This window comes from Panulirus ornatus, chromosome 46 (genome assembly GCF_036320965.1).
Source record: "Panulirus ornatus isolate Po-2019 chromosome 46, ASM3632096v1, whole genome shotgun sequence".
In the NCBI taxonomy this organism is placed as follows: Eukaryota; Metazoa; Arthropoda; class Malacostraca; order Decapoda; family Palinuridae; genus Panulirus; species Panulirus ornatus.
In genome coordinates, this window is record NC_092269.1 from 39,265,644 (window position 1) to 39,278,420 (window position 12,777).

General features: G+C 35.0%; 1 protein-coding gene across 4 annotated transcripts in view; it reads right to left on the reverse strand.

Moving 5' to 3' along the window:
- Positions 1-590: 590 nt before the first annotated feature.
- The window catches only part of LOC139763264 (deubiquitinase DESI2), a 28,581-nt gene continuing 16,394 nt past the window's right edge, over positions 591-12,777 (reverse strand). For all 4 annotated transcript variants that reach the window (XM_071689206.1, XM_071689207.1, XM_071689209.1 and 1 more), the window contains exons 5-6: positions 8,494-8,635; positions 591-4,442 (exon numbers count right to left, since the gene is read on the reverse strand). In XM_071689206.1, the coding sequence (XP_071545307.1) occupies positions 4,173-4,442; positions 8,494-8,635 (412 nt within the window). In that variant the 3' untranslated portion in view covers positions 591-4,172. The remainder of the gene's footprint in view (positions 4,443-8,493; positions 8,636-12,777) is intronic.

Below are 12,777 nucleotides of genomic sequence, written 5' to 3' on the forward strand. Positions count from 1 at the left end.
ATAACCTAGATGAGTGAGTTTAATACTTCATAAACTGTCTGAAAAGTTTTGTTTCTGCAGTAAAACCTCAATTCATAGGACTACAGCAAAAAACAACATATGCTGTCCGACAATCCCAAGAAAGTAGTCCATATTGAAATGGATTCAGGTCGACATTTCACGCACAAGATGAACAACAATATCCTTATTAAACCCAAGTTAACAGAAGTGAGAGTCTAGTGTATCAGTTGCTCACATATGCAAGGAATATAGGGTAAAGAAACAGTGTTAGATATTCCTTAGGAAAAAGTAAAGCTTAAAAGCTTTTCATTCATATTTAGTGTTGATGCTTCAACCACCTGATATGATTATTACTGTTCTGAGTATGAGAAATCATAATAAACCATTTGGATTCAAATGATAATCAACATTAAAGGTCACCCCTTCCCCCAACTGTCCATTTAATTGAGGTTATACTGTAGTTGATACTCTTTGCTTTAAAAGCTGGCTAATGGCTCATTTGCAGTGAACAAGAACTGATTACATCACTAAAATGTTTTTACTTGTGCCAATGAGAGATTCAACTGTGTTGGTGATTAGCCACCAAAACATTATTCTGTATTAAAAAGTGCTCTTTTTATTTATTCCATAAAACAAAGGTTTTATACAAGTTACAGTTAAGTCATGGCAAACTAATACTACATGTTTGACAAAACAAGAAACAAAGGCCAAAAAGTTAGAGTGCACAGTGATAACGCTAAAATCAACGCAAAAGAAAATAATAAAATACTGAAAAATCAGGATTTAAAGAAAGCAGAAATCTAGACAGAAAACTGCAAGGACATACATCTTCTACAACTAAACAGACCTTACAAATTCTTCATTAATTATACTAGCTACACTCAAAACGTAGCAAGCAAAATCATGAATCTATGATCAGTCATGCATAGCTTACCTAGTTTGTAAGTTAGCTGTCTGAAATTTAAGCAATGAAAAGGTGTATGAAAATTTTTATTTACAAAAAATAACTTTGTTGTTTAACAAAATGAGTTAGTAAAAACACCTTCTACACCATTTACCTTAAAAACAAGGACATACATCTTTCATACAAGTATTTCCCTGACAATAATTCAGTACAATGCCTTATTCAAATTCACATTGGAAGATGTGTAGAATTCCTATACTTAATAATTCATTATTCTTACATCTGTTAAACATTTCTCTTATAGACCAACAAATTTTACACTTACTACTCTGCATGATGCTATATACACTTTTTCAAACCCCCTGAACTTCAAAGAGGAAGAATATTCAAAAATATTACAAATTACAATTGAGCTCATAATTTATAACAATTTCAGTGGAAACAGCCATATTAAGAAGCAAATAGATATATATTAATAGATATCCAGTTAAGGCAGCTCGGAAAAGGGTATAAAGCTCTTTAAAGAAATACAATGCATAAGAAATTTTTTGAACTCATTTGCATCCCTTGTCATTTTGGAGCGATTCAAGCGCCCATTCTATTTTCCATTTCCGGCTGAAAGCTGAGAATTTACCCCACAGATCATTATAATAGAATACTAAGAACAATTTTGGACACAGACATGGCATTAGTGTACAAGTAAAAGAACTATCAAATGAAAGAATTTGTGACCTGAGATTGTAAATGATATACTACTTACAATAGCTCTTCTGTTTCAGCTTAAACACACAGGGACAAAAGTTAAAATTTCATATCAAGTAGTATTTTTCTGCTAAAAAAAACTATTTGCCATATCAGCTAATGAATCAAATGACTAAAGCAATGGTACCAAAAATACACTTAAAAAAAAGGTACTTCACATAAACCAAGTCTGTATCCAAGATTTCTAGCATTATCTAAAAAATCTATAAAAAAAAATATATCACCCTGCCAACCAGTCACTATGGGGTAATGGACGTCAAATAGTTTTTATACACTTTGTCGCGAGTAATATGCCCAAACGACGTTCCACTGGGCCAGGTTAGGTTATACAGGATGCTGAATATGAACATGCTGAACATGAAATTAAGTACCATTAAAATGAATTAAATAAGGTAATCAATGCCAAACATAAGATGATAGTGCTCTGTCTTCAGTCAAGAGTACTAAGATTAAAAGGAAAGCAGGTGAACAGACCCTCTGTTCATTCAATTTGAAAATTTATGTGATCTTATGAATTATACATTTTGATATTCATATGAAAAATGAGATGACAATTGGCAACATATGCCTAAGGTACTCCTACAATTATTTGGCATACAAAAAACACTGTAAATAGCATGGTACCCTATCCTTTTCTTCCTGCCAGTGTTGTACTGTCTAGCTGCAGCACTTCTAGAGGACACTGCACAATGTATTGGGAAAGTTCTAAGCATATTCTATTGGATCTAGAATAATAATTAAAATATAGAACTGGAATGTCACTTTTGTTTTTCCAAAGGTATTGTATTACCTAAATATTTAGCACATTTTTATATTTATTTGTACTGTGCAGAGTAAGAAAGGATTCCTGTCAAAGACCACATAAATATGTGATGTAACACGCATGGATGAGCCAAAACTATGGATACGCTTAGGCCCACATTTAGACTTGCAAACCTTAATATAACTACATTACTCAACCTTGCAGCATTTCTTTTCATCTGTTGGCAGTGAGACCTGAGAGAAATGTCCAGGGATCATAACACAGCAATGTCATCCCCAAAAAATAGACCATATACATTACATTTCCTATGATGCACAACCTTTACCAGGAGTTAATAAAGATCACACAATGAACCTAACATTACAAGCTGTATAGCTTTAACAATACTTTTTCCTGTAACTTTTTACCAATATAAAAAACGCAGCATATATGTATATAGTGTTGTATCATTTGCCTATCTTTTGTTATACAGGAGAATTTCTAAATACTGCAATGAGATAAAAGAAGGGGCCATCTGGTCAATAATAATGATTTAATTTCTTTGTAATTTTAATGAAAACTTATAACCTATATATACTGACTTCCAGCACCAAAGACTGGCATCTTCCCATTCAGAAGTGATTAACTTAGTCCAATTCGTAATATCAAAGCTCTGTGCGTACCACTGGGAAAATAATTCTTGGTATTGGATATCAGTGGTTATGAATTAATCTGATAGTAATGCAACTTATCTGCAGTGTTTAGAGATCCTGCTGCACATACAGTGAATTTTCTAACAATATATTTCAATTCAATTTAAATTCCAGCTAGATATATCATACTTCAATATTGATTACTATTTAATTCTTTGCAATGGAGATCACACTTATGTGCTCAGTCCCAGGATGTACCCTATACAATTGGATAATTCCATAATTCCACTTTGAAAGACAACTCTGAATGGCTAAAACCAGAGAGGCTTTTGAACATGTTCAATTTCCGTATGCAAAAGCTGATCAATTTCACTGCAACAAGTAATGGTGCCATTTCTTATTTAACAAATGCATACAGTTTTACTACAGGCCCAAAAATTATTGTAAATTAACAAGAACACAATACTACATATAAGGTACTGCACTGGATACAAAATCCACTGAGAAAATAGCATCATTGTAAACATAATTTGGACTGAAATTGTGCTAATTTTCAAGCTTATATGCTACATGTAGGATCAACCTATATCAGCAGCATCTTAAGAATATAATTAAAACTTCAACCCAAATCAATATTACTTATGATAAATACTTTTTAATGAGGTGTAAATTGAATGCACACTGCAATACATATATGTGGATGGCCTTAATACCAAGTATCACACCTCTTCTCTTAAAATGCATATTTATGGCACTAAATTAGTTTCTATACACACCATGAGAAGAGTAAGAACTCTACACAGTCACATACCCTCCTTAATTTTATGTTTTAATCTATGGCCATTGCTGCAATAGAAATGACAAGCTATCAGCACTGTCACTGCAGCCAATCATGTGCTAGAACTGTATATTTAATCCCATTTTATTATCAAAACTATATGTAGCCTGAAAACACAGATCATAACATATCTAAAATAACCATATAAAAACATTCATCACACTTACACTCATTTTATACATTTTGTCAAATAACTTTCATACATCTCATTCCATGTCAGAAAAACTTCAGCAAACAATAAAGTCACTGTAGACATAGCACACATATGACAGGTTACAAAGAATTGCGGGAGTGAGTTGCAGAACGAGTATTCCTGGGAGTAGCTGCAGAATGCGGGATCCTATCTCGGGTAGCAGAACCTGGCGTACTGGGTGAAGGAGGGAGCGGAGACGTTGGGGAGTCTGGGGAGGGCCTTTCAATAGTCTGCTGGAGAGCAACTGGAGTTAACCACTCCTTTGGGAGACATCTTTGAAGAAATGGGACACATGACGAAACATATGCCAGTCGATTTACCCATGTGGGGATTTCTCGCCCTACCAGAATCTGTTGAAACAATTACCATAATCAATAGTTATGAACTTTATATGATATTCTACAATATCTAACAGGTACAGAGAGCAACTTTGATAAACTCTTTATATATTATAACCAAAGCCAACATCATAACCCTCTAGTAAAGGAATAGTAAAATCAACAAAACATACCATATAAGGCACTTCACAGTTTTAAAGTTCTTATTCAAGCAAGTAACATACATTACATATTCATGAGTTGGGAGCCCACAAATAACTCTGATTTTAAAATAAAACATCATCAAATATTTCTTATTCTCCAAACTTATCTTTGCACTCATATCACTTTAGTCATATACTGCACAATAAGATGCCTCACAAAAAGTAAATAAAACAGCAGAAAATGGAGAAAGAGGTTTTCATTTCAAATGAATGGCAACAAGTCTTCCTTATGGACTAGGAATCCTTATCCTTTCACCATCCTGAAATAAGCTAGGAACCTCAGTTCAGCCAAGAACTCCCACATACAGTGGGCAGAATAAGAAGGAAAGTCAGTGGTAGAATGAAGTGGGGATGAAGAAGTTGCTTGTGAAAAACAAAAGGGAGGCATTAGAGTGGTATTTACAAGGAGGGAATGCATAAGTGGCAGGATTTCATGAGAAGGGTGCAGAGGGTGAAAAAGGGGCCAAATGAGAGTTGGGGTAAGCAAGTACCAGTAAATTCTATGGAGAATAAGATATTTTGGAAAGAGAGTAATGATGTATGAAAAAACATACGATCAAGTGGGAACACTGGCAAAGGAAAGAAAAAGGGATGAGGTAACAAGTAGTGATGCAGTGAGTATTCTGAAGGACTCTTGAATGTGTTTGATGATAGGGTGGCAGATGAAGGGTGTTTGGGTTGGGGTAGTATACAAAGTAAGAGTCATGGGGAGTGCTTTGGGGAAGAGTGAAGAGGTGGTGAAAGCCACATGTAAGATGAAATGAGGCAAGGCAGCTGGAGTGGATGGTATTGCAATTGAAACTCTTAAGAAAGAGGGTGATTGTTTTGTTGATTAGCTAATTGGGATTTTCAAGGCAAGCAAGTAATATATACATTACATGATTATGAGTAGGGAGGCCTCTAATAGCTCTTTTTAACATGGAAACATTGGCTGAGAAGTAGATGTTCACTGTCTTTATGTGATGAATCTTGGGCATTGGGAGTCCTGTGATATGGTAAATTGATGTTTGTAACACTAAAGAAATAATATGTCTAAACTCAAGAGTAATCAAATTTGGAAGCTTGACTTAAATTGACCTATATAATAAATCCATACCTGAGATTAAGTGATCTTGGTAATTCATCCAAGACACACAAAGTACCATACAAGAAAGCAGAAGATACCATCTATCTATCTATCTATCTACCCATCAATATCTCTGACACCTGTTCCCTTCAGGAACTCCCTCAATGAGGTGGCCAAAGCAATAGTCTCCATAACTAAAGAACTCCAGTGCCACTTCTTAGCCTTTATTACCTCTCCCTTAAAAGGCCAATGGCAGAGGGCCAGCTTAGTGCAGTGTTTGCAGAGTCTCCTACCAAATGTTCCTCCCTACTTCCACCTAATGTTCCTACCTACTACTTCTACCGAATGTTTCTTACAAATAGACCTACCTACTAATTCTATCTATTGCTCCTATCACTTTGCCAAAAGGCAGGGCTAGCATTCAGCAATCACCACAGGAAAATCTAGACTTCTGAAGAATGAGCTGTGTGAGTTAAGTGTTGTCAAGAGTTGTGTATGAGAGGTAGAGATATAATGTGCATTTGTGGACGAATGCCAGTAGTCCATGTGTAGGTGAGGTAGAAAGAAAAGGTTAGAGGAGTACAACTTGAAAACCAATGAAGTGTTGGTGCAAAATGCAGCAATCACGAACCCTCCTGATTACCCAGGCGGGTAGTACTCGTAATATACCTCACTTGTCATTGGTTGCCTAACTACTATACCTACAGTAGATAAAGAGTGATGATAATTTGCTTCTGACAACAACTTTTATTTGCTGTCAACCTCTAACATACAGCCCCACTTAGTGGTCATCAGTACATCTTCAAATCTGAAGGCTTTAAAGCCAATTTCATTTTCCCTTTCCTCCTCATATTTTCCAATTCTTTAAACTTTTACTAAAAAGGTTAACCTAACTTGCTGTTATTTTTTTGTTTTTTCATATTCTCATTCTTCAGAAAGAAAACTAATGCATGAGTATGTAAGACAACTAAAATTACATATTTTCTTTATATCCAGTATGCCATGGAAGTGTGATCTGTTTGGAGGTTGTGTGAACCCAGATTATGGTTTCACTTGACAAATCACCTAGGAGTGCAAAAGATGAAAGTGAGAAGTTCCTTTATTAGCAAGAGAATTCAAGTTTTTCATTACCTCACAAGAAACCAGTAGAGAAAGCGTATAACTGAAATTAGGGGGTGTATGCAACTGATCCAACATGTGGGACTGGTAGTAACTGGGAATAGAGTTCATGATAAGAGACACATAAATATTTTTCATCACTGTAGTTGCATCATTAAGAGAAAAGTGCTTCAAGCATAGCAAATATAAGAACTATCCTTGATTACAAACATAAAAAATTTGAAGTGCACAGATTGATATCAAAAGGCAGTAAACTGAGGCATACACAGCTGGGCTTGCTGGACTAGTAAAAGGGTGGCATGCCAGAAGAGAAGAGTTAAGTATAAGGAAGCAACATGAATCTCCATAGTATATTTTCAGAGATCAGACTGTGGAGGACGACTAATTCAAACACAAATAATAAAGTAAACCACTGGTTAATCTTTCCAATGAAGTTTGTAAAACAAACTTTAACTTCCCTGAGTCCTGATTGACATTTTTTCAAAGAAAAAAGAATTATGACAACACCCACTCACCTGTACTTTTCCTTGGAACTCCAATGGTCACATAAAACACCAGAAGGGTGTTCCTTGAAACACATATGTCACCACCATTGCAGCATAATTATGGAAGTGAAATTATAAGTGGATATACTGTTTACAAAATATCTGTATTACGTCCCATGACGAATGGTGGAATATTTGTCTAGTTATGAGCTCAGTTAAGTTCCTAGTTAAGCCTTTTCTTATGGGGTACATAACAGACAATATCCAAAACTAGAGCTATGGTTCTTAAGCCATTCAATTCTATGAATACTGGAAACAACTTTATAGATTCATGAGTATTTGATTGTGACATTTCAATTTATGACCACGGTTAAACTGCAGGTTAAAGTAAGACTCCCAGTGACAAGCAAGCATCAATGAAAAAAACGGACAAAGCCAATACATTGTGTCTGCCAAGTTACACAATCAATACAGAACATATCACAAAATACTGGAGTACAATATAATATATCAATCATCATTTAAAGGAATACCAAGATAAAATGGATGGAGCAAAAAGTTCAAATTATGCTGGTGTAAGAGCCTGTGATATTTGAATTTAGAACTTTGGGGAAATGAAATGTTTCGAAGGAAAACTGAATAGCCTCATCTGCCCATGAAAGCATTATCATGGAAGCTGAGTTTGTACTTCCTCTAACAGATGATTTTTCTTTAGCCTGGCTTCATATACAAATCAATTGGAAATCTTTGCAGCAAACTCCAAACTATCTCTTCAGTATAGCTTTTTCTAATTCATGTTACTTTTACTAATTTCTCTTACCCCATTTTTCTCTATAATTTCTAATACTACAATTTCTATCTGCTGCTCACTTATCACAAGCTGAGAAAATCTCATTGTTCTCATATCTATATAATTCTAAATCTGTAATAGTGGCTACTGCCTTAATCTGTCAAAACTAACATATGTAAAGAAACATATATAAGCATATATTTTTTTTACTTCCCACTAGGTCTCTGACATTGAAAAATATAAAGTGAGGGTTAAATATTTTATCTGATGATTCTACACATACCATTCCATACTAAACAGAAAAGGCATAAATCTATGAGAAAGATATATGCTTTACATTGAGCACACAGCTTACAAAGATTAAAAAAGTAATTCAACTACATAAATGATTAAAGTTCACCTGTGTGAGGGCAGACGAGAAGTGATTGCAGTTTTTATTCATCAAATGATACCGGTCTCCTCTAAAATCCTTGCCTAGCTCTGCAACAATTCGTTTGATGTCTTCTTCAGTAAAGTCTGTGTAACCTAAATGGATGCTTTGTCTGCAATGTAATGAAAAGAAGGTACTTACCAGTATTTCATAAAGTATCAAATCTACAATAACTAAATCATCGTTATAATATCTAAATACAGTACTTCGAAATGCATAATTGAGATAAATATACCAATATCTACTAAAGTTTCAAACATCCTCTGGAATTTCAAACAATATGAAGTGAAAAGTTTAAAAAATACTAAAGTAATTAAAATAGATTCCAAACACAGATCAATTTAAAAAAAAAGCATTTTTTACATGATGAAAAAAGTAAAACTTTTATGTACAGATAAATACAAAGGATAAAACCTCTTATTCTAAACAAGTTTCATTTCTTCGTACATACTTGCCATTTCCTGTGTTAGCGAGGTAGCATTCAAGAACAGACAACTGAAACTTTGGGAATATGTGGGAAGTATTCTTTCTCCCCTATCCCCAGGGATAATTCTAAACAAGTATAAAATGACTATACTAATTAAATACATCACAGACAAAAGAATCCAAATACAATACTTCAATTCATGATAGGGTTACATATTTCCATCCACAAAGGTTTCCCTAAATTCATTCCACATCATTCAAGCATACTGTATTCCCTAATCATAACTTCTAATCCACTCCTTCTTCATTCCTAAATAAATCACTTGAATTCCATTAACAGTGATTCCATTCCCAGTCACATAAGGTAAATCAAACGCTTACAACTTCTCAGTTCACTTGTGCAAATACTTAACCCATGTCTAGTGTCATGAAGTGAAACATACATCCATGATTATATAGGTTCTGTTCCTTCTGCAAGTCAAGTTGATCTATCTAAAGTCTTTAGTCTCCATTCATACCTCCACTTTTCAACATAAAATGACTCCACTGTACCTAAATAAGAAATACCATTTTTAAAACGTCAACTAATTCTATCCACAATCAATTCTCTCTGCAGTAATCCACATCTTCCAAAGTGCCTTTAAATCTTTCTCTCGTTCCAGATCACTTCTCACCTTAGCAAGGTAGCATCAAGGAATGGTGACTGAACATTTTGAGAAAAAGCCTTCACTTGGCTCCTTTCTCTTTTCGAGCTTTTGAAAAGAAACAATACAGAAGAGGAAGAATCCCATCTCCTCACTCATGCCCATCTTAGTAGCATTCTAAAACATGCAGGAGATATGTAAGTTACATCCTCTCTCCCATATCCCCAGGGGAAGGGGAGACATACACAACAGTGACTCCCCACACCATGAACATTAACACAAAGTCCATTATACAAACCAGATGCCCTCAGAACACTTACTGGTACCAGTCTTGGATTTGATAAAGTATTCTGTACAGTACAAAAAATTCATCTAGTCCACCTTAAAATATGCTTCGCTTGCCTGGTCATCATCCTGTCAAAGTGATTACAACACAATTGCAAACCACAAAAACAAAGCCCCAAGAACAAACACTGGCCACTGTACAACCACTAGCACTCAATATCCGCATAATGAAACAAAGAGTTCAATACAACTGTACTTCAAAACATCCATCATTCAATTTTTTGAACAAGCCTTAGAATCTTTCAATCAAAACCACACCATATCAAACTACCAAACTCCTGGCAGAAATGAGGAAAAAAATTATCGCTGCTTTACACTTTAGAAATCTGTATTCAAAGATCCCCCTTCCCAACAAACATGAAACTGACTAAGTACATACACACAGTAATGACTCAACAAACAATAAACATCTGCCCTCTCAACAGTTTCAACTTCTACTCAATCAAATATGCACCAATCTGAAAATACTCCTTAGGGATGTACAAGATACACTTTTTCATCTATGTTCTGGACACCATCCATTTCTGCAACATCACAAACACAGGTTCAACAGAGCATAAAACCTTTCATGCTACTATATGTTCTATAATCAAAACATCTTGAAGAACTGTCATCCATTAACTCTTCTAATTACTCTTTTTCATCATATATCCTTTTGTGATCTTCATTCTTTATGTCATTTACCAAATTCCAACAATACTTTGTAAGTTAGCCATCTAACTGCTCTTATTTTTCATCATGACCTACAGAAAAAGAAATTTCACAATGTAGCATCAGACTTGGCATAAGTTCTCCTTGAAGCAACCTTCTTGTGCACACTGCATTCATAATCTTTCCCTTCACCAAAATTTCAGTGAACCTTAAATTTTCCTCACCTTCAACATCAGTTTTCCCACTATCATTCTTACTGAACATTATTCTATCTATCTGTCTATCTATCTATCTATGACTCTGACAACTGTTTCCTCTAGAACTCCCATCAAGGGGTTCACCATAGTAAAAGAGTTTCCACTTGTTCATAAATGCCTCCCTCACATACATCATTCCATGCATTCTTCCACATTTCTCTCATTCCAGTGCTCTTCCACCCTACTTCCCCATTACTTCCAACATTAATCCTAAATGCCTAAACTCACTTACAATTTTATGATCTTTAGCAGCAAAACTTCACCTCACTTTTCCAGTACCCACATCAAAGTAACTTACCATTTTGTCCAAGTCCTCCTCTACTCTGCAAACAGAACAGCATCACCGGCATAAAACTGTGGCAACTTCCATTTTGTTCCACCATGGTTCAGCAAACACTGCTATTCATCCATTTCATTCAGACACTGCTATTCATCTATTTCATTCAGACACTGCTATTCATCCATTTCATTCATGTCCTGTGTAATGCTCTATCCATAAAAACGCAATGCTGATGCACCCCTACATTTACACCAAACCACTTGATATCAATAAAAACACAATGCTGATGCACTCCTACATTCACACCAAACCACTTAATGCCAACAATAGGTCGTGCAATAACTCCAACTCATTCATGTCTCATATACAATGCCCTATCCACTAAAATACAACACCAATGCATTCCTACATTCATATCTATCCACTCACTCATATAACACTTCCAACTCAAACCACCAATAACTCCACAAGCACTACTACTACTGTATCAACAAAGCTCTTAAACTCAATCAGAATTTTCCCTGAGCATCAGAGTAAAAATCTTTTAAAAAGCTCCCCCATGAACATAATCTATCATAAACCTTTTCCAAATGTATGCTACATACACTATTTTCTAAAACTTTAAGTCCAAACTAATATTATTATATTGATATAGGTCTGCAGAGCACCTCAAAAAATATTCATATACTTTTTAACTCTTAAACAGTGCCTGACATCAATTGATGTTCTCTTAGGAAACAGAATCTGACATCATTGGATGAACTAACTTTTCTGACCTTTTTAAATATCCAGCTGACTTATATCATTTGCAGCCTAAATAATCTCTTCCATCATTGGGGAGGCACAGGAAAATTTTTTGCTATCCTCTAGACCCTAGCAAACATTAGGAAAAAATTTTGCTATCCTCTATACCTTAGCAACCACCATTACAAGTGTATGATCATCCAACTGAAGATAGTATGCAAACAATGACCCTGCTGACAATACAGCAGCGTCAGCATATAGCACGAAGTATGTACCATAAAAGTTTGCGCAGTATCAAATTGCGCTATATCGTGACAACCCTTTTCATTTAAGTCAGGGATTAGGGAGTTTACTTAAAATAAAATATACTAAGAACATTCTGTAAATAATGGAAACAGTGTACCAAACAAAACCAAAATGTTATCCAAGCCATGAAAATAATATACAATATGTACAGAAAATGATAGAAAGGTGTCTGCCTGCTTGTTACATATATATTTTTTTTGGATTCTGGGATAAGGTAGGTAAGGTTTTTTCTACACTCTGAATTGGTAGATAATCATTAGTCCATGAATTTAAGATCACACTGAAAAAACTGTTACAAAGATATATACATAAAGGATACGATGTACCATATCATTGTCCAAGACAGACAACTAGTGTTGTCTGTCTTGGACAATCACATGTTTACCAAACGGCGTCCTAGGTATGTCTGTTTGTTGTATATCAACTGACTATTATATTTCTCTCTTGTGTCTCCCTGATGATGTGATTATTACATAAAAGTGCACTTGGGAACTTATCGTGTATCATTTTTCTTGTGGACTCATAGGAATATATACATGACTGCTAGAGACAGTGTGAACGAATGTGGCCTTTGTTGTCTTTTCCTAGTGCTACCTCACGT